Source organism: Panthera tigris, chromosome C1, assembly GCF_018350195.1.
Source record: "Panthera tigris isolate Pti1 chromosome C1, P.tigris_Pti1_mat1.1, whole genome shotgun sequence".
NCBI lineage: Eukaryota > Metazoa > Chordata > Mammalia > Carnivora > Felidae > Panthera > Panthera tigris.
In genome coordinates this window covers 33,178,507-33,200,958 of record NC_056667.1, presented here as the reverse complement: position 1 = coordinate 33,200,958, position 22,452 = coordinate 33,178,507, and the positions used below count along the sequence as shown (strand labels likewise).

The 22,452-nt window shown below is 47.5% G+C and overlaps 1 protein-coding gene across 3 annotated transcripts; it reads right to left on the bottom strand.

Annotated features, from left to right (window-relative positions):
• Window positions 1–6,327: 6,327 nt before the first annotated feature.
• Window positions 6,328–22,452, bottom strand: TMEM269 (transmembrane protein 269). Of its 3 annotated transcripts, none has more exons than XM_042996834.1 (7): window positions 22,346–22,452; window positions 21,127–21,235; window positions 18,041–18,185; window positions 13,148–13,245; window positions 12,325–12,468; window positions 11,493–11,693; window positions 6,328–6,559 (listed from the first exon to the last, which is right to left on the bottom strand). In XM_042996834.1, the coding sequence occupies exons 1-7, from the start codon at window positions 22,358–22,360 to the stop codon at window positions 6,438–6,440; spliced, it is 834 nt and encodes a 277-aa protein (XP_042852768.1). In that variant the 5' UTR covers window positions 22,361–22,452; the 3' UTR covers window positions 6,328–6,437. The 3 variants fall into 3 exon arrangements, with proteins under 3 accessions (XP_042852768.1, XP_007077418.2, XP_042852769.1); XM_007077356.3 differs by having other exon boundaries at window positions 18,041–18,179; XM_042996835.1 differs by lacking the exon at window positions 21,127–21,235 and having other exon boundaries at window positions 22,346–22,438.

Sequence of the window (22,452 nt, the reverse complement as noted above, 5' to 3'; positions counted from 1 at the left end):
CAAGTGTCTTGGGGTCAAATTCTACACTAGAAAAGTTACTAATCTCTGAGCCTTAATTTTTCCCATCTGTGTGATGGAGTATTTTCTTCCGGTCAGGATCATTTGTTGGAATAATAAATGAGATAATGCATGTAATAGATCCTTAGTGAATGTTACTTCCTTTCCCAACCATCTTGTTTCACGGGAAATGTTTCAAATGTCAAATAACCAAGTAATACATGAGCATTGGTCGGAAAGATTCTGATCCTTAGTAGGGAATTGCCTGTATTAACATGTCAGCCCGATATCTTCCATCCAAGAGAAATACTGTAGTGTTGCAATTTTTCAAACTGCAGGTGGTTGTAAAATCCATTTAATAAATTATGACCCGCTTGTCTTTTTAATGAAATAATAGATTCAAAAATATCATATGGTAAAGATACTGTTTCATGAAGCTTTTGTTTCAGGTTTATGTGTACTTCTGAAAGCATCAGCTGCATTGGAGGGAAAAGTTCCTTATTACTGTAGGTTGTGGCAAAAAAAAAGTTTGAGTCTTGTGAGGCAAGACTGAGTCATCTTTTTATTCACAACTTGAAAGAAGTTTCATCTGCCTGAGGTAAAGGTTCCAGAGGCCTCTGAGTCTCTAATTGGAATAGCGTTGAACGCTAAGGCTCTTGCGAGCACAATCAGTGAAACTGGGAGCACCTTGTATCTGCTTCCCTGCCTGGGATTCCCTAACCCTGAGGGGATCTACTCCCGGTTTCTCAGAGGTAAGACATGTTTTTGAAGTTCTGCATCAAAAAATTCATGAGGGGCGCCTGGGTGGCTCAGTCGGTTGAGCGTCCAACTTCGGCTCAGGTCATGATCTCCTGGTTCGCGTTCGTAGGTTTGAGACCTACATCGAGCTCTGTGCTGACGGCTCAGAGCCTGGAGGCTGCTTCTGATTCTGTGTCTCCCACTCTCTCTGCCCCTCTCCTGCTCGCACTGTCTCTCAAAAAATAAAACGTTAAAATTTGTTTTAAAAATTCATGAGAACACTGACTTGGGAAGTCAGGCTGCTTGACGCTTGGGTTCCCCGCTTACTAACTCTATGAACATTGGACAAGTTTTTGTCTCCCTAAGTCAGTGAATCTCAGACATTTCAGTCTCAGATTTCTTTATACTCTAAAAATGGAGGGCTTTTGTTTTTGTTATTTATGTTAACCTGTGGTTGATTTTTCTCATTTTAAATGAGTATTTTTGAAATAACTTTTGTGAAAAAAATACTTTTCCAAAATAAAGAATCATTGAGTGAGAAGAGCAGCATTGTTTTACATTTTTGCAAATCTCACACCCAGCTTACAGGAAAGGAGCTGGTTTCTCATATCTGCTTCCGCATTCTGCATTCTCATATTGTTTTGGTTAAACTATGTGAAGAAAATCTGGCCTCACATTGATATGTAGTTGAAAAAGAGAGGGGTATTTTTTTTTTTAATGTTTTATTTATTTTTGAGACAGAGAGAGACAGCGCATGAGTGGGGTTGGGGCAGAGAGAGAGGGAGACACAGAATCTGAAGCAGGCTCCAGGCTCTGAGCTGTCAGCACAGAGCCCGACACGGGGCTCGAACTCACAAACCGTGAGATCATGACCTGAGCCGAAGTCGGTCACTCAACCGACTGAGTCACCCAGGCGCCCCAAGAGAGGGGTATTTTAATGATCATTTTAGATGTTCTTCTTTGTTACAAATATCAAAATTCAGCGGGTGGTAGTTTCTTTTTTTTTTTTTTTTTTTTAATTTTTTTTTTTTTAACGTTTATTTTTGAGACAGAGAGACAGAGCATGAACAGGGGAGGGGCAGAGAGAGAGGGAGACACAGAATCGGAAACAGGCTCCAGGCTCTGAGCCATCTGCCCAGAGCCCAACGCGGGGCTCGAACTCACGGACCGCGAGATCGTGACCTGAGCCGAAGTCGGACGCTTAACCGACTGAGCCACCCAGGCGCCCCAGCGGGTGGTAGTTTCTTAAAGGCTAGTTGCAACTTGAAATCTGATACCATATTAATTAACTTTTTGTACTGTGTTACATTAAAATCCGCTGGTCTTTGACTCTTGCCCTTTGGATCACTTATTCATGCATGATCTTGTAACATCTGGCGCGGATCATTTAGAAAATACCGCTTCACTGACTTATGCAGATCTTTCAAATGTTTACACATTTTGTTATATACCATTAAAAATACATTTTCATCAATATCCCCACTGATCTCATCAGAAGAGTCTTTGAGTACTGGAAAGCTGTCAAGCCCATGGTACTAGATACAAGTGTTCAAAAAGTCATTGAAAAGCTCAAATTTTACCCTTGGTAACAAAAACTTGTTTCATGAAGTGACAGTCTCAGCTCGTATTTCAAGAAAACCAAGTCTGAACAACCCTAGTTTGTCAGTCACCCTTTGGTATTTTACAAGAAATGCAGCTAGCTCAGCTCAAACTAAAAGCAGTGCTTTTCCTGGAGACAACCATCATAATATCAGTATGGAGTTCTTTACCCGTGCCTTCCACTGTTGCACAGAATATTAAAAAGATGTAGGGGCACCTGGGTGGCTCAGTCGGTTAAGCGGCCGACTTCAGCTCAGGTCATGATCTCGCGGTCCGTGAGTTCGAGCCCCGTGTCGGGCTCTGTGCTGACAGCTCAGAGCCTGGAGCCTGTTTCAGATTCTGTGTCTCCCTCTCTCTGACCCTCCCCTGTTCATGCTCTGCCTCTCCCTGTCTCAAAAATAAATAAAAAACATTTAAAAAAAAATTTAAAAAAAAGATGTATACTCAAGGGTCAAAGTCTAATAAAAAGAATAATTTTTACCGCTTTATCAAGGACACTCTTAAGTGAGATTTTTTTTTGTTTTGTTCACCGTCATCGTTTTGGGGCGCCTGAGTGGTTCAGTCAGTTGGGCATCTGACTTCGGCTCAGGTCATGATCTCGAGGCTTGTGAGTTCGAGCCCTGCATTGGGTCCTGTGCTGACAGCTCAGAGCCTGTAGCTGCTTCAGATTCTGTGTCTCCCTCTCTCTCTGCCCCTCCCCTGCTCATGCTCTATCTCTCTCTGTCTCTCAAAAATAAACAAAAAGAAAGAAAGAAAGAAGAAAGGAAAGAAAGAAAGAAAAAGAAAAAGGAAACAGTTTTAAGCCTGAAAGGGTCTCAGGAACTCCAGGGGTCCGTGGACCAGACTTTGAGAACTGCTGACCTTAAGCCTACAGTCACCATGCCATTGGATTGTATGGGGGATTAAGTGAAAGAGTAAAGTGCAAGGAACAATTCCTGACACATAGAAAGGACTAAATAAATGTTAATTGTTATTATTACTGTTATTTTAAATGGAGAGGTGTATAACGGGAAGGGAGAAAGCCTAGAGAGAGAGAGGAGAGATCTAACTTTTATTTAACACTTATTACGTGCCATCCCCTATTCTAGTTATCTTATGTGTTGCATTTAATTCACAAAGCAACCCAGAGAGGAAGTAAATACTCCATTTTACAGTTAAGGAAATGGGTCACTCAAGGTCACAGAGCTTAAATAAATAAATAGTCCCAGAATTCTCAGTCACTTGATCCTGCTCCTTGGGCACAGGATAGCTCAGGGGGGGCTAGAAGGGAAATCTATACTCTATCCCGAGGGGAGAAGTAGAGCTGCCTGGAATCAAGAACCAACCCCTCTGACTTCAGGTGCTCATCTGAGAAGCGTATTTTCATTTATTATTTTTTTAATGTTTATTTATTTTTGAGACAGAGATGGACAGAGCACAAGCAGGGGAGGGGCAGAGAGAGAGAGAGAGAGAGAGAGAGAGAGGGAGACACCGAATCCGAAGCAGGCTCCAGGCTCCAACCCGTCAGCACAGATCCTGACGCGGGGCTCGAACTCACAAATTTCGAGATGGTGACCTGAGCCGAAGTCGGGTGCTTAACCAACTGAGCCACCCAGGCAACCTAAGAAGCATATTTTTAAAGTCTTGGACTTTCCACTTGTTCCTGAGAGCTGTTCTATGTTAAAACATTTTATTTATTTTTTTATTAATTTTATTTTAAATAAAAAAAAATTTTTTTTTAACGTTTATTTATTTTTGAGACCGAGAGAGACAGAGCATGAACGGGGGAGGGTCAGAGAGAGGGAGATACAGAACCTGAAACAGGCTCCAGGCTCTGAGCTGTCAGCACAGAGCCCGACACGGGGCTTGAACTCACGGACCGCGAGATCATGACCTGAGCCGAAGACAGCCGCTTAACCGACTGAGCCACCCAGGGGCCCCAATTTTATTTTACTTTAGAACAATGTCCTATTTTAGCTATTCTACTTTAAAATTTTTATTCCTAACTGAGGAAGGCCTGCAAGATTAGCATTAGCAGCCTGAGTCCCCGGAACCAGTGTAGAAGGGCAGCCATCCCTCCACGTGGTTGGAAGGAAGCACGCATCACCTCTGTGAAATCTAGAGGCTTCCCGTTGACCTGTAACTATCCTTGTGTCACTAACCTAAACTTGAGTTTGAGACAATGAAGTATGAATTATTATTGTCTTAAGCGAAGCACAATTTACATATTCAAATGGGTACTTTCCTGCTCCAAACAGCCCCTTTTGGACAGGTGAGGGGGGGGGTCTGCCTATTTATTTTAACTCTGCTGCTATGGCTCAAAATGGACACAGAAATCCTCTTTCAGACTGCATCTTGTTTTGAATGTAGTTGAAAATTTTAGAAAAAGCCAGAAGTCATTGGAGGCCAAATCTGATAAATAACGTGGCTCCAGGAAAAAAACATCATTGGCTAATCTTTAATAGTAGATTTTTGGGACTAGATTTGGTTGGTTCAGAATACAAGTATTTTTGGAGCACCTGCTATGTCTAGGCACTGTGCTACGTGCTGGCCTCTAAGAGCGTATGTGAAGACCATTCTCAAACTGGATTTCCTAAAATATTCTGATGAAGCGTAGCATCTCTGAAATAAGGGTGTAGGACCAAGGACATCATGCATTTGTACGGGTATATAGACGTATATTTGTAAGGTTCTTACTACATTATAGTAATCTTGGATCTAATTTGCTAGAATGCACAAAATCAATTCACCTGCAAAGCAAACGTTTCTGAGTGCCGGGCACTGTGGCAAACAGCAGAAATAAAAACATGCGAACTGAAGGAGCCTAAAATCTGGTGGCACACAGACATATTCATCTACCCGTGAAAAAATATAAATGATCTAACAAATACGAATGGAGAGCAGGAGGGACGAGGAGGGCGCGATCTGCTCCTTCAAAGCCAGATCCTGGCAGTGTGATTCACCAGATGGTTATTTTTAAAATCTAATTTTAGACTTCCTACCTATTTACCAAATACGTTGTTCTGCAAACCAAGAAATTGGATCTGAGGTAAAAGGTTCTCTGGCGCCAGAGTTGGGGAAGGGGCCAAGCCAGCCAACAATCCTTTGGTATACTGCTTGGAGGTAGATGGCCCAGAGGCCGTGCTGGGGAGTCACTGCCTTCGGGCCTAAATTCTTTGTGAGGGGCAACTTTAAGGTTCCATACAATATTCTTTATTTTTATTCAATTTGGATTTTAGAATATGAAGTGTGGGGTGCCTGGGTGGCTCGGTCAGTTAAGTGTTCGACCCTTGACTTCAGCTCAGGTCATGATCTCACGATTCTGGAGTTCGAGCCCCAGGTTGGGCTTTGCACTAACAGCCCGGAGCCTGCTTGGGATTCTGTCTCTCCCTCTCTCTGCCCCTCCCCTGCTGGTACTCTCTCTCTCTCTCTCAGTAAATATATAAACTTAAAAAAAAATATGAAGTGGCATCTGAATATCTAGAGGTTAGTATTTTATAACCAGATGGGAACCAGGTGACGCCTTCAAGCTGCCAATGTGTCTAATCTCTAACTGAAGCAAAAGGCAGAAGCTTTGACTGTCGAAATATAGAATTTTAAGTTACAAAATCCTGTATACATTCACACTGGGCAGCATGATTGTCCTGTGATTAGCTCTGCTCTACTGAACCAATCTGCAAGTTTAAGAAATGCTTTAAAATAAGCACCCCCCACGCCCCCTCACCCCCGCGCCCTGGAGTAATAAGGATCAGGCCAAGGTGGAGACTGTACCAATGCTAAAGGGTTTCACCCCACTCCAAGGGATTGACCTTAGTACACAACATCACCCAGCCGGTAACAGGGCTGGAACTCAAACCCAACCCAACTTTACCTTGGAAAGAATTCTGTTCTGTATGACACAGCTATTGTCCCCAAGGGATTCGGAACCCTGAGTAAAGAGGAAGAAGTGAAGGCCACTGGCCCTATCGTGGTTTGCTCTGGTTCAAGGCACACGTATCTAGCACACAGGAGACATAGGGACAAAGAAAGATTTAGTGAGGATAAGGCAAGGCTTGGCCCGATATGCTGGCGCAAACCCCACAGAGGCCAGTGGGAGTGGGTGAAGCTGTTCACTTTCTTTGGTGCTATAGCCTGAAGCATGCTGCCTTGCCCCACAGAGCATCTGGAAAGAAGATGTAGGACAGCGACCACATCAGGCAGTAAAAAGCAGTTAGGGAGAATGGAGACACAAGCAGCATGATGACACCTGGAGGGAGAAAAAAGGCAAGCATTCCATGTCTATGAAGCTGTCTTCGTGTATTTCCCGCCCTCTTCTCTCCCACCCCCATCCTCCCATCCTTCAGTTTTTACTCATCGGCCTAAGAAACAAGAACCAACGAGACCCGAGCCCTGCCTTTAAGAGGTTTTGTCTCTTTGTAACTAGATAATTATAATGTAATGCAAACTCAGGTTCCATTTGGTTGAATTCAGATCAGAAATCAGTCTTAGCCGAGAATAAATTTGAGTTGTCCAGACCCCTTGTTAGAAATATATGTATATATCTCCATCCATCCCAGGGGCGCCTGGGTGGCTCAGTCAGTTAAGCGTCCGACTCTTGATTTTGGCTCAGGTCATGATCTCAGGGTTCGTGGGATCGAGTCCTGTGTGAGGCTCTGTGATGACAGCATGGAGCCTTGAGACTCTCTCTCCCTCTCTCTCTGCCTCTTCCCTACTTGTACTCTCTCCTCCCCGCTCTTCCAAAAATAAATAAATAAACATTAAAAAGAAAAAAAAATATATATATATATGAATGACATATATATTTCCAATTGTGTCAAGTTTAATATGTGATAGTGGCCAATACAATGTTACACATATGCAGAAGAGCACAGCAGACCTGGGACAGCTGTCTTTAGAAAGGCCTGCTTGCAAGGTGCCTGGGTTTGTGAGTTCAAGCCCTGCATTGGGCTCCATGCAGACAGTATGGAGCCTTCTTGGGATTCTCTTTCTCCGTCTCTCTCTGCCCCTCCCCTGGTCACTCTGTCTCTCAATATAAATAAAAAAGAAAGGAACGAACGAACGAACAAACAAATGAATGAACGAAGGCCGGCCTGCTTGCCAGGTTGGCCTTTAACTGGAGTCCAGGAACATGGCTAGTAAACAGTTCCCTATATCAATATAGAACTTCCCTGGGGCGCCTGGGTGGCTCAGTCGGTTAAGCATCCAACTTCGGCTCAGGTCATGATCTCACGGTCCGTGAGTTCGAGCCCCACGTCAGGCTCTGTGCTGACAGCTCAGAGCCCGGAGCCTGTTTCGGATTCTGTGTCTCCCTCTCTCTCTGCCCCTCCCCCTTCATGCTCTGTCTCTCTCTGTCTCAAAAATAAATAAACATTAAAAAAAGAGTCTATTTCTAATATAGAACTTTCCCTAATGGGCAAGAATGGTTCCCTGTCCTTAGACTGTGCTGAGTGTTGATTTCCTTCTGTGTAAGTCTAGAATTTTGGTACCGCTAGGTCTAGGGTGCTGATGTGGCCAGCCCTTATAAAAACCTTGGACCCTGAGTCTCTAAAGAGCTTCCAGGTACACAAGACTTTCATGGGTGTTGTCACAGTTTTGTGCAGGGTGGCCCCACAGGGAGGACACTTGAGGGGCTGTGCCTCATTTCCTCCAGATTTTGCCCCTTTCATCTGCCCTTTGCTGCCTTTGCTTTGTGTCTTTTGCTGTAATAAGTCTTAACCATGAGTATGACTATATGCATCCTGTGAATCCCCAAGAGAACCACTGAACCTGGGGTGGTCTTGGGGGACCCCCAACACATTTGAATCTGAGATACACCACCGACAGGCAAAAGGGCCCCAACACCTGTGGAATATCTACTTTGCACTAGACAATCTGCTAGGTATGTTACAAAGATTGCTCCATTTACGTTTCACAATAATTCTGTGACTCAGAATCCAGTCTGTTTTTCAGATGAAGAGACAGAGGGGATATAACCTGTACAAGGTCTTGATTCAAAGCCGTGTCTGCCTGACTTGTAAAAACTAGACAGCCTCGGAAAGCTCAAAGAGGGTTGGAGAGTACGAGGCAACATCGTTTCCGTGGGGATAACTACCATACATTCCTCAAGAGAAATCAGAACATATGATCTGACAGAAGACCACTTTCAGTTACAGAGATGTATTGGAGCTTTGGAATACTTATAATATTTCAGAACAGTCATTGATCTGTTGAGGCAATGGGACAATATTTTAAACCAGAGTTGTCCTGGAAAATGCGTGACATGAGGTCTCACAGCCACAGGCCGGCTTTTCAGAAGCTCTGTGGGAGAGACGGAACCTCCGTCTAAAAAGGTGATTGGCTGCACTCCAGGTAAGAGGAATATCAAGAGTGGCCATTTTGGAATCTGTCCAGTTGGGCTCTGGTATTAAGTGGTATCGAAATCTGTGAGGTACAGTTTCCTCCTTTACTCTCACAGCCAAGACAATCCAAGGAAGGCTGAGGCCAAGCATATGGCTTATTGGGAGAGAAGGGGAGCAGTGGTATCTACAGAAGCAAAGAGCATTGTGGGAAACACTGTTGCTGAGAGATAGGAGGGCAGGTGGAGGGAAGAAGGGACTAGAAATTTCCCTACAGGACACATCTGTGCCAGAGGATTGATCTGCATTATCCCATTTAATCTCAAGAATCCTGAGGTAGGAATTATTGGCTTCATTTTATAGATGAAGAAAACTAAACTCAAAATAATGAGGTCGTCAGCCCAAGTTGATGCAATTAACACGTCCTGGCATTGGAACTTGAACTCGGGTCTGTTTAGCAGCAAACCCAGATGCTTCTCAACACTGTTCTGCCTCTGCTAGCTGGGCCACAGAGGAGCCACTGCCTAGAACTTGAGCAGGGGCGTCGGTGCTGGTGGTACAGAGAAAGGATATGAGCCCAAAAGGGAAGGTCAGGGGGCACCTGTGTGGCTCAGTTGGTTAAGCATCCGACTTCAGCCCAGGTCATGATCTCAAGGTTCATGAGTTTGAGCCCTTGTCTGTGCTGACAGCTCAGAGCCTGGATCCTGCTTCAGATTCTGTGTCTCCCTCTCTCTCTAACCCTCCCCTGCTTGCACTCTGTCTCTCTCTCTCTTTCTCAATAATAAATAATAAACATTAAAAATTAAAAGAAAAAAGGACAGTCAGGATGAAAGCAGGGACCCTATGAACCAGAATGGACCCACAGGGAATAAAGAAAGAAACCAAGTATCCCTGTAGATGTTTGTCTTGTCCCCATGAGCACATCCCCAAAGCAGAAACACCGGTATTCCTTGAAGGAAGCCCTAAGTCAGGGAGAACTCTAGGGAGATATCCGCCAGGTCCCCAGTGTGGCCAGGACCTCAGGGCTTCCTCAATATCGGTTCTGTTCCCAACATGCATCTGAAGTCCCTTCGTCTGCTCTGTTGTCACCACCTCTCATACAACAGCAAGTCACTTTTCCTCTTTGTTCTCAGTCTCCCACCATCTGGTCTCCACATTGTATTCCAAGTGGCCACTTAAAACTGCTGCTCAGAAGTCCCTTCAGAGGCTTCCCGTTTGCCGCTAGGATCAGTTCCCCAAACCCACCCCCTTCACGGACTCGGTTTGTATCACTAGGATCTCTCAGCAAGTTCCAGCCACATGGCTGCACGACCGCACCCAGCACCTTCTAGCCTAGAGCCTAGAAAATGCCGTTTTCTCTTCTGAACTACCTCTCTTACCCACCTAGCCAGTCATCTTGAAGGTCACCTTTTTAATTTTTTCCAGTTTTATTGAGATATTATGGACATATAACACAAAACTGTATTAGTCCAAGGTGTGCAGCGTAATGATTCGATATTTGTGTATCCTGTGACACGACCAGCAGTCTCGTTAGTGTCTGCCACTGCACAGTTACCCATTTCCCTTTCTTGCGACGAGAACTTTTAAGATCTGCTTTCCTATCTACTTCCAAATGCAATATTCTTTTTTTTTAATGTTTATTTATTTTTGAGAGAGAGACAGACAGACAGCACAAGTGGGGGAGGGGCAGAGAGAGAGGGAGACACAGAATCATAGGCAGGCTCCAGGCTCCAAGCTGTCAGCACAGAGCCCGATGCGGGGCTTGAACCCACAGACCGTGAGATCATGACCTGAGCTGAAGTCGGACGCTCAACCGACTGAGCCACCCAGGCGCCCCTCTTTTTTTTTAGAGAGGGCACAAGTGAGCGAGGGGTAGAGACAGAGAGAATCCCACAAGGGGCAGAGAGAAAGAGAGAGCAAAGTGGGACTCACCCAAAGCAGGGCTCATGCTCACCCGAGGCAGGGCTTGAACCACAAACTGTGAGATCGTGACCTGAGCCAAAGTCAGACGCTTAACCGACTGGGCCACCCAGCCTCCCCACAACATGGTATTGTTAACTGTAGTCACCGTGTTGTCCATTACGTCCCCAGAACTTATCATTGGAAGTCTGTACCTTTGACAACCTTCACCCAGGTTCCACTTAAATGTTACCTTCTGAAACATCCTTTCCACCCTTCAGACCATTTCAGTCTCATTAAGTCCCCTTCTCAGAGAACCCTGTGCTCCACAACACATCAAAACTATGCCTTTCTAGTGTCCAACTCTTGGTTTCAGCTCAGGTCATGATCTCACAGTTCATGGGTTTGAGCCCCGCGTCGGGCTCCTCACTGTTAGCATGGAACCTGCTGGATTCTCTCTCTGCCTCTCTCCCTCTCTGTCATTATAAATAAATAAATTAAAAAAAAAAAAAACAACTATGCATTTCTAGTTATTTCTGCCATTATTTGGTTGGGGTCTGTCTCCCCTATTAGACTGTGAATCCTGAGGCAGGAAGGGTTGGTCTAGTTTATCAGTTTGGTTCCCAGTATCCAGCGTATGGTAGGTGTTCCTGATTGAACTTAATAGCATTCAACAAATACTTACTGGGCATCTACCACGTGGTTGGCACAATCCTAGGCCCAGGGATTACTGCACGAATGAAAGAGAGTCGTCTATCCGGGGGCAGTTTGAGTGTGTATAGACAATAAAAAAGTAGATACATTTCAGATGGTGATAAACTCCATGGACACAAATAAAACAGGGTAAGGGAGATCGGGAGTGTGGGGGCGAGGTACAGGGTGGCCATGAGCAGCAGTGATAATAGACCAGCACTGGTGACATTTGAAAGCAGTATTTTCACTCACCCCCCAGATAAATCAATTTTTTCCAGTTCTCAGACCCCAGGATCTCATCACGTGGATAGTAGCTCTGGTCCATCATGAACAGAATCATAAGTGAGGCCATGCAAGACAGAATGAACGTGTTGCCTTTGGTCAGAAGGCAGGTGGAGGCCAAAACACAGGAAGCATAGCGGCAGGGTAGACCCTTGTACGTGAAGGGAACACCTGCCAGGGAAGGAAGAGGTGGAGATTAGCTGCCTCCCGCTGAGCAAAGCCAGCCCGTTGGGTCTTCCCTGCCACCCACTCCAGATCCCCCTCCTCGCCAGGCAGTGGCAGGCTGTAAAGCGGTCAGCCGTTCGCAGAGATGGTGTGTGGGTTCTGCGCCGGATCCCCACGGGGAAGCAGGCGGCTGGGACAAGGCGTGGGCCCCAGCACCAAGGAAGGCTCTGCAGGAGGGTCCTCTGAGGTCTTCTGGTCCACCTCTACGCCCCCTTGCATTGTGACCTTGGGCAAGGCAACTGCCCTTGGTTGCCTTGCTCAGTTTCTCTATCTGTTGTAGAAAACTGTGGAGGATGACCCCTAGTTCTGGATTCTGTGAGTCTCTGTGCACCACCCAAAGGTCATACAACGAGAAAAAGGCACAGCTGGTCCGAGAACCATGGGCCCCTGCCCCTCTCCAGGTCTCTGCCACTGCAGCCTGCAGCCTCCAGTGGGCCTGGGGCACAGGACAAGGAAGGGAAAGGAACCAAAGAGGAGGGGAGGAGTCAGTTACCGCCCCCCCCCCCAAGGCTTCTGGCATCCAATAGCGCCCCTCCGTGTCTCCCCACCCTTAGCTACAAGGCTGGGGTCCACTCACCAGTTGAATAAAAACACAGGCGGAAGGTAGCAGCTAACACATAGATGACGGCCAGGAACGCATTCAGAGGCCCATCCACGCCTAGGAGCAGGGCTGAGGCCAGGCCAAAGGTGGTGAAGACAGCAAAGTCATTCAGCTCCACCCCTGCTCCAGAAGGTCGAGGTCAGAACTTATGCTCATTTGTCTTGCACTTTAGTCCCCTGTGGTGGGGGAGCTGCAGGGGTGCCAAGCCGGGACTGAGGTCCCAGAGAGCAACAGCTGCTCCCCTAGGGATCAAGGACGGGGGGCGGGGCGGGGGGTGGAGGGGCCTCCTGGCTCTGCCTCACGTGGACCATGCGGCCTGAGGCAAATCTTTCCTTCTCAGGTCTTAGTTTTCCCGCCCTTTAACATCCAGGGTTGGACCACAACTGGATACAAATTCACAAGCCACGGAACCCTTTTTTTTTTCAAGCAAACTCTTACATGGAAATATTTTCTTGTATTTTAAACCAGCCGCTCTGCTGGGGTGATTTTTCATTTCCCCCCTCCCAAGCACCGCTGCCACCACCCACTCCCAATTCCTGGGGCACCCCTAGCGGGGAGGCAGCACCGCCAAGGAAACTGCGGCCTGGGCAAGGATGGCTAAGGATCAACAGGTGAGCCCGCGGGGGGCCTAGATCTGGACTATGGGGCTCCGGGACGGTTCTCCGGCTGCTTCTGCTGTCCTCGGAGGGAGGTGAGCAGGAGTGCTGACTCCTGAAAGCCTGCTGGATGTGAGAAGATGGAGGGTGACCCGAGATGGGCTCCTGGGGTCAGGGATCAGGGGTCTGAGGCCTGGACTCACCCGATCTGGAGCAGAGGCTGAGGTGTCTGGTTATCGTCCCAACTGCCATGTCTAATAGGAAGCTGATCAGAAGCATCCAGGAGGCACTGTAGCATTTCCTGAAGTGTAGGGCAGCAGGCCCCGACAGGACAGCTGTGTCATGGGCTGCACTGGGCAACCCTTCCACACGCACACACACACACCCTGCCCTGCGTGTTCCCCACACTCGTGTTCTTTCTGAAATACACTGCTTTACACACTACACACACACACACCCCTGCCACACTCTCAACCCACAGTCTTAAAGGGGGTGCCTCGAGCCCCTTAGATAATCACTAAGGTCCCTTCCAACTCTAAATCCCAGGCATATTTGAGGGCACAGGGGTCCTATGTTCCCAGCCTCGGCAACCATCTCACTGTGGTTTCTCAGATAAACCACTCCCTACCCCTCTAGGCCTCTCTTCCTCCATCTGGAAAGTGAGGGGGTTGTGCCAAATGATTTAATAGAGGCCTATTCAGATAAGCTATTTCTCCTAGTGCAAGTTTAGGTAACTCATGACTTTTAAGGACTTGGTCCCTTTCATTTAGGCTACGTCACTTACAGAGTTGTTCATAATATTCCTTTATTATCCTTTTAAAGTCCATGAGATCAGTAGTGATGGCTCTCTTTCATTTCTGATACTGGTAGTTTGTGTCTTCTCTTTTTTTCTTTATTTTCTTGGTTGGCCTGCCTAGAGGCTTATCAATTTTATTGATTTTTCCAAAGAATCAATCAGCTTTTGGTTTCGTTGATTGTCTCTACTGATTTCTTATTTTTAATTTCATTGATGGCTGCTCTTTTTTTTTTTTTAATATTTATTTAGTTTGGGGAGAGCACAAGCAGGGGAGGGGCAGAGAGGGGAGACAGAAGATCAGAAGCGGGCTCTGTGTGGACAGGCTGGCACTGTGAGCCCAATGTGGGGCTTGAACTCACGAACTGCGAGATCGTGACGTGAGCCAAAGTTGGACACTCAACTGACTGAGCCACCCAGGTGGCCCCCCACCCCCCCCCCTTTTTTAAGTAGGCTTTGCACCCAGAGCGTGGAGCTCAAATGCGGACCTTGAACCCACGACCTTGAAATCAAGACCTGACTTGAGGTCAAGGATCAGACGCTTAACCGATTGAACCACCCAGGTGTCCCTCTCATTTTTATTATTTTCTTCTGCTTACTTTGGATTTAACGTGCTTTTTTTTTCCCCCTAGTTTGCTAAGGTGGAAGCCTTATACTATTGATTTCTATCTCCCTTTTTTTCCCAATTTTTCTAAGGCTTTATTTTTTGGGGGAGGTTTTAGGTTTACAATAAAATTGAAAGGAAGCTACAGAAATTTCCCATCTACCCCCCCATCTCCCACCTATGCATAGCTTCCCACATGATCAATATCACTCACCAGAACAGTACATTCTAATTCTTGACACATACCAAGGATGAACCTATGTTGACACATAGTCACCCAAAGTCCGTAGTTTACCTTAGGGTTCACTCTTCGTGTTGTACATTCTATGGTTTTGGACAAACGCATGATGAGTATCCATTATTATAGTATCATGAAGATTATTTCCAATGTCCTAAATATCCTCTGTGCTCCACCTATTCATTCCCTCCACCCTCCTGTACCAATCACTGATTTTTTATTATCTTGATATTTTTGCCTTTCCAGAATATCATATCACTGTAATCATATAGTATGTAGCCTTTGCATATTGGCTTCTTTCACTTGGTAATATGCACTTATGATTCCTCTGTGTCTTCTCATGGTCTGATAGGTCATTTCTTTTTAGCACTGAGCAATCCTCCATTGTTTGGAAAATTTGGAAATACCTCGGTTTATTCATGTATTCACTTATTAGACGATATCTTGGTTGCTTGCGAGTTTTGGCAGTTGTAAATTAAACATCATAAACATCCCAGTGCAGGGTTTTGTGTGGACATAGTTTTCAGTTCATTTGGATAAATACCAAACAGTGTGATTGCTGGATCATATGGTAAGACTAGGTGTAGCTTTGTGAAATTGCCACACTGTCTCCCAAAGCGGCTGAACCATCTTGTGTTCCCGCCAGCGGTGCATGAGAGTTCCTGTTGCTCCACGTCCTCGCCAGCATTTGATGTCGTCAGTGTTCTGGGCAATTCCTTTGGCCGGTAGGTGTGTAGTAATATCTCACTACATCTCCCTGATAACATACAATGTGGAGTATCTTCACATGCTTACTGCCATCTGTATATCTCCTTCGATGAGGTCTCTGTTAAGGTCTTTGGCCCATTTTTTAATTGAGTTCTTTGTTTTCTTATTGAAGAATTTTAAGCTTTGTCTATTTTACAGTCCTTTCTCAGATGTACCTTTTGCAAATATTTTCTCCCAGCCTATAGCTTGTCTTCTAATTCTCCTGATGTTGTCTTTCACAGAGGTTTCTTTTCTAGTACATGCATTCAATGTTACAAATTTCACTATAACTACCACGTTCACCGCATCTCACAAATTTTGATAAGTTGGGTTTTTTTTAATTTTTTTTTAACATGTATTCATTTATGAGAGACAGAGAGTACGAGCAAGGGAGGGGCAGAGAGGGAGACACAGAACTGAAGCAGGCTCCAGGCTCCAAGATGTCAGCACAGAGCCCGAAGCTCACGGACCACAAGATCGAAGTCGGACGCTTAACTGACTGAGCCACCCAGGCACCCCAACAAATTTTGATAAGTTGTATTTTCATTTTCTTTTAGCTCAAAATAGTTTTCTTCTTTAATATATTATTTAGAATCGTGTTGCTTAACCTTCACATATTTTGGGATTTTCTAGTTATCTTTCTGTTATTGATTTCTACTTTATTATTATTTTTTTTAACGTTTATTTATTTTTGAGACAGAGAGAGACAGAGCACGAATGGGGGAGGGTCAGAGAGAGGGAGACACAGAATCCAAAACAGGCTCCAGGCTCCGAGCTGTCAGCCCAGAGCCCGACGAGGGGCTCGAACTCACGGACCGCGAGATCGTGGCCTGAGCCGAAGTCGGCCGCTTAACCGACTGAGCCACCCAGGCACCCCGTATTGATTTCTACTTTAATTCCATGGGATCTGAGGGCATACTTCATATGATTTCTATTCTTTTACGTTTGTTGAGGTATGTCTTATACCCCAAAGTGTGAGGAGAAGAATGTGTATTCTGCTGTTATTGGGTAAAGTATTCTATAAATATCAATTAGATCCAGTTGACTGATGGTGCTGTTCAGTTCAACCATCTCCTTACTGATTTTTTGCCAAATGGATGTCAGTTTCTGATGGAGGGGTGTTGAAATGCCCAACTACGATAACGGATTTGCCCATTTCTCCTTGCAGTTCTGTTTTTTTGTCTACATATTTTGATGCTCTATATGATTTCCAAGATCTCTTTCAGATCTTACATTCAAGGATTCTGTGCTTTAGTCCAGCACATGCTCCCAGACCCCTTTCTAAAAGCAGCCACCATAGTCTCAGGCAAGGCTGCCCTAGAATGCCATTCCTAAGTCTACACCCTGATTGCAATGCTTGATGACCAAGTAGAAGCAGAGAACCTCACCCCAGGCTTCAGCTGTCTCCAAACATGCTCAGCACTACCTTTCTTTAGAGCCATACCTATGTGTCTAAAGGGAAATGGGCCCACCACCGTGCCATAAAAATGACACTCCCAAAACTGAGGCACCTGGGTGGCTCAGTCTGTTAAGTGTCTGACTTCAGCTCAGGTCATGATCTCATGGTCTGTGAGTTTGAGCCCCATGTTGGGCTCTCTGCTCAAAGCCTGGAGCCTGCTTTGGATTCTGTGTATCTCTCTCTCTGCCCCTCCCCCACTCATGCCTCTGTCTCTCCCTTTCTCTCAAAAGGAAATAAACATTAAAAAAATTTTTTTAGCTATACTCCCAGAAGATTGCACTGAACTAAGAAGTTAGAGATTTTCTGCTGTAGATATGCTCTACTTTATAAGACCCCCAAAAATCCAGACTTAGAGAATCATAAAATTTAACTGGAAGGGAACTCAAACATCATCAGATAAAATGATTTAATGGATGAGAAACAGATCCAGAGAAGGCATTTGCTGATGGTTATAGAGAATCAAACAGGTTAGGAGGCTGCATTATAAAGGATTTATCTTTAAAGAACTGATTTGAGGGGCGCCTGGGTGGCTCAGTTGGTTAAGCGTCCGACTTTGACTCAGGTCACCATCTCGCGGTCCATGAGTTCGAGCCCCACGTCGGGCTCTGGGCTGATGGCTCAGAGCCTGGAGCCTGCTTCGGATTCTGTGTCTCCCTCTCTCTCTGCCCCTCCCCCATTCATGCTCTGTCTCTCTCTGTCTCAAAAATAAAAAACGTTAAAAAAAAATTAAAAAAAAAAAGAACTGATTTGACAAGGCATTAAAATATGATTCAATTTGTAGAAATATAATTTGCTTATAACTTTTTAGGGGCCCATAAACATGTCCCAGATTTTCCATAATCGTGCTGACTGTAAATATTCCCCAGATCATATGTTCTAATTTAAGAATCAAAAATTTCTCATGATAGCCTGCCTACCCCAAGGATTATGTAAAGGCCACCAGAATAGAATCTCTTGGTTTTCTCATAAAGACCATTCTGGACTGCCACAGCTGGAAGGCACCTAGAGATCACAGTGCAAGCTCCTTGTTTTAACGATGGAGAAACCAAGGCTCAGGGATGTGACCTAAAGTCACACATCAGGCTGGTAGTAGAGCTGAGGCCAGGATCTTGGCCTCTTGACTCCCAATCACTACCCTTTCTCCTGCCCCCGGTTGATCCTGGGCCTCAGTGCCTGGCTACCTAGGCTCCCCACTCCTCCCTGCATGCCATTGGCTCCAGCTCTTGGCTAAGATCCTACTGGGCCCCAGACCTACTTGCAGAAGCTGCAGAAGATGGAGAAGAGCCCCAGGATCATGTTGGCCAGGGACAAGGCATTGGTAACGTCCTTCCAGGAAAACTCATTCAGATAGAGATGGATCTGGTCGTTGGTCAGGAAGAACCTGGTGCACAGATCTGGGGCTCCGGGGAGAGGGGTCAGGGGTTCCCAAGGTCAAAGTGTCCCAAAAGAGGCTCCCAGGACCAGGCAGCTCCTGTTCCTTGGACCTCATCCCAGAACTGTACCCTCCCAACACTGTTTCACTGACTAGAATGAGACAGGAGGTAGCTGGAGGACACCAGGAGGTAAAGACCAAGGTGCTAAAAATGAGCGTCTTGGGAAGGCACAACAGCAAAGCCCCCACGCCAGTACAGCCACAGTCTCCAACCCCTCTGTCTGCCCCCTTGCCTACAGTGCAGACCTCCCTCCAGCCCACGGTTGGCCCTCCTGGTACCCCCATGGCCCAGGGTATAAGGGGTATGGGCCCTTCCCCTATCTGGGAGATGAGCCTTTTGTCATAGGTGAGCCCTTTAAAAAAAAAAAAATTACAAAGCTACTTTTCATATTTTTTATTCCTGTGAGGTGAGCCCCACAGGAATAAAAAATAACACTGGGAAAGGGCAACTCCCTCACCCCCAGGAATGTTCCAGGGGGCGAGAGGCTACCCGAGGGGTAGAAAGCACAAAAGGGACCCACTGCAGAGTCAGCCTCCCTTGTCCTGCAGGCCTTGCTCTTTCCCTTGGAAGGACGGGGCTGCAGCGGGGGTGCCCCGAGGTCCTGGTTCTGACAAGCCCCAACCAGAACATCAGGCCCAGCTCCGACAGGGGAAGAGATGAGAGACAAGAGATGAATGGGTCCAGCACAAAACGGTGCACAAGGCACCTTTCACTCTGTTCTCTCTCCTGATCCTGACGACCTCAGGAGACGGTGCTGTCATTATTTGATGAATGCAAAATCTGAGCCTCAGAGAAATGGAGATATATTGGCTCAAATCACATCCTCAGTGAGTGAAAGGTAATCCTGCCTGCTGGATTCTAAGTCTGGTGTTTCCTCTGCCGGGGGCACAGGTCCGGAAGGAGGCGGTCTGTGGGGTAGGAGGCCAAGGAGGAGCTCAGGGGGCCAGCCCCACGGGGCGGTTTCATCCTGCCCAAGAGGAAGCGGCCCTGCCCTGGGCCCTCAGAGCCCAGGGAATCAGCTGGCCCTGCCTGTTTCCACAGCCTGGCCGGCTCTATTTTGCCTCCAACACCAAACCTGCACTCCATACACATAAATGGCCTGTGGCACAAAGTTTTTTGGGGAGAAAGAGTCCCAGTGCTCCCTGACACAGGGACGCCCCACTGGTCACCATAAACACGCTGCCCATAAACAGCAATCCTGCACCTGAATAAAATACACAAGTTCCGAGGTATTGTCGCAGCCGCTTTCTCGTTTCATCCTCACTCATTTTAGAAGTGAGGAAGCTGAGACTCCCTCTGCCCAGCCCCTGTCTCTGCCCCAGGCTGGACTTAAGACAAATTAGGGCCCATAAGCCCTGCCACCAAGATGTCAGAGGCCGGGAGGAGGGGGCTAGACTGGGAGTTTGGAACTGGGAGTTGATCAGGCAACACTAAGGGGCTCACTGCTCCCCCAGGCAGGTCCCATTCACCAAGGCCATCAGGACTCCTGAGACCCCTCAAAACCTAAGACAGAAGAACGCTGCCTAAGAAATCTGGGAGGGAAGGAGAGCCAAGGCCGGCTGCTCAGTCCCTCCTCAGGAACCTCTCCCTCCCGGTCTCTCCTGGGCCCCAGGGCTGACCCCAGCAAGACCAAACACCTCTGTCCCCAGCCCAGCTGCTGCCAGGGCAGCAACCCAGCATCTCTGCCTGCTAGGGGTAGTCAGCAGATGCCTGGGGCATTTCTACCAATTGCCACGCACACCTCATCTGTACTCCTTCAGTTGTTTTTTTTTTTTTTTTGTCTTTTTGTTTTTAATTAATGATCGGTTATCTACTCTATCATCTTTCATTCATGAAACATTTTCATGTCTATTTTCATGTCTATGTTAAATCGGTGTTTCATGTCTATGGTTTCCATTGGCCCGTAAGGTCTGCCAAGTGAGGGTTAATATCCATAGTTGCCAGATGAGGCAAGGAAGACTTAGAGAGGGGAAGAACCTTGCTCAAAGTCACACAGAAGTGGCAGGACAGGGCTTACAACTTCACCTTAGGTGTTCCTTCCCCTCCACTCTGCACTCTGCTGTCTACCAACCAACAGGACTGAGCACTGTGCTCCCTGTAAGCTCAGACTGCACTAGGTGCTGGGGAACACCTTCACGGAGCATACAGTCTACCCAGCGACACAAGACTCACGCATGCATGTGGGGACTCCCAGACTCTGTTCACGATGGTACCCCATCTTACAGATGAAGAATCTGAGGTTTCAAGATAGTCAAGTGACTTGGCCCCGTGAAATGGAGCCAGGACTTGAATTGGGCCTCCTCTTTCGCAATTAAATGCTATTTTCAACATAATGCACAGGTTCCGGGTGTAAAAGGATGTGGACCTGAGAGTAAGGGCTCTAGAAATCCAGACAAGAAAGGAGCAATCCATTCATTCAACAAACATTTGGTCATGAGCAAGAATGAGCGCCTGGTGCTTGGGACATGGAGAAGATTAAGACCTGGCCTCGTGTCTCAAGGAGCTCAGGCCAGCAGAGGTGTTCAACCAAAAGGGGAGTTGACCAGGCTGCCAGGGAAGCGTGGAAGAGGGTCCAGCCTGACAGAGGGCTCAGACAAGACTTCTCTGAGGAGGGGTTCAGAGCTGAGGCGTTGCGCAGCATTGGCCTGCAGGACTAGATCGTGTCACTCCCGAACTTTGCGGAAGCCCGTCAGTGGCTCCCCATTTCCCGGGGATGGAGTCCACCTCCTTCCTTTGGCGTATAAGCCCTTATGATGAGGCTGGCTCAGCCCCCAGCCTCCTCTCTCCACTGCCCCTGGCTCCGGCCCTCCCTCTGCTCTCGGGTTGGCCGGTGGTCCTCTTTGGGAAGGCTGACTCTCCCCTGGAGTGAGTACTCCTCCTCCCCACTGCCACATGTCCGTGTGCTCACCGTGTGACACTCGGCACTCTACACTGGCACCGCCTCTCTTGTCTTCCTTGTCTACTGCAGGGCAAGCAGCTTGAGTGGAGACTGAGGTCCCCTGTGCCCAGCATGAAGCCTGACAATAGAAGTTGTTGAAGGATCGTTAAATCGGTAGAATGTGTCACTCTGGTGCTTCCTCAGGATCCTCTCACTGCACCAAATCACATCTCTCCCCCGCACCAAAGCCTGTTCAGTCTGTCCTCCAAGAAGCCCTCTCAAATGAACTCTCAACAATCCAGACCCTCCACACACCCAGCATCTACCTAATGCCTACAATCTTCCATTTACTCATTTTAAGATACATTTGCTGATGCCTGCTACCCCCAGGACTACGTTCTGGGGCAGAAAGAACAAGAGCCAGGCTGCATCGCCAAGAAGGAAGGGGTCTGGCAGGGGAGGTAGATTCGAGTAGGGGCAGTGCGGCAAGTGTTACGACGGGCAAGACGCTGTCCCATTTCTCTGGGCGCACAAGGGAACACCAGACTGAGTCTGCGGTGGCAGTGGGGAAAGGTTTCTCTGATGTGGCGACATTTAGGGAGGGGCTCCAAGGATGAAGGGGCAAAGGGGTAAAAGGTGCAATAGCACGATGAGGCTGGATCCCCGGGAGGAAGGGGGGTGACCGGAGGCGGAGGCGTAGTGGGCAGGGAGGTCGCAGTTGAGGGTGTGCCTGAATGACCTTGAGTAGCAGTGATGTGTCTGGGTCAGATATGGTTGGGAGTGGAGGGGAGAAAGTGAAGAAAAGGAAGGCAGCCCTGAGGCTGGTGAGAGAGGACAGAGAAGTGAGCAAGCGGGAACTGCAGACGCGGGGACTGTGGGCAGGAGAGGGCAGAAGGGTACGGCCTGGCCCGAGGCTGCACAGCTTCTGTGTCTGGCATCCAGGGCACAAACTGCAGTGAGCATGCTCAGGTAGGGCGCTCCATCAGGCGCAGGGACTCCGGAGCGCAGCCACTCTAGTTAGACATGCTCCCCACCCCTCAGCCCTACAGACCACACCCCCAACAGATAGCCACGCCCCCTCTCCCAGTTCTCGGTCCTGTCCAGGCCCTGCCGGGGTCCCTGGAAGACACCCCCTCTGAGAAGATGGAAGAGATGGAGGCAGGCTGGGCTCTAGGGCAGCGCTTACCCACAGGGTCCTGGTCTCTGACAGTAATCTTGGGAGGGTCACGCGCTTTGTCAGGATGCTTACCTGGGGACCAGACATTCCTGGGTGGGGTGAGGGCCGCACTCCTTCCCCGCTTCCTGTGTGGTGGGTGGCGGCCACCACAGGCCTGGGGGAGCCACGCAGGTCCCAAG

Coding starts and splice junctions, on each gene's coding strand:
- TMEM269 (XM_042996834.1), bottom strand. Junction 12,469..13,147: donor CAGCCTCTGCTCCAGATCGG/GTGAGTCCAGGC, acceptor CTTCTGGAGCAG/GGGTGGAGCTGAATGACTTT. Junction 11,694..12,324: donor CCTGTGTTTTTATTCAACTG/GTGAGTGGACCC, acceptor CTTCCCTGGCAG/GTGTTCCCTTCACGTACAAG.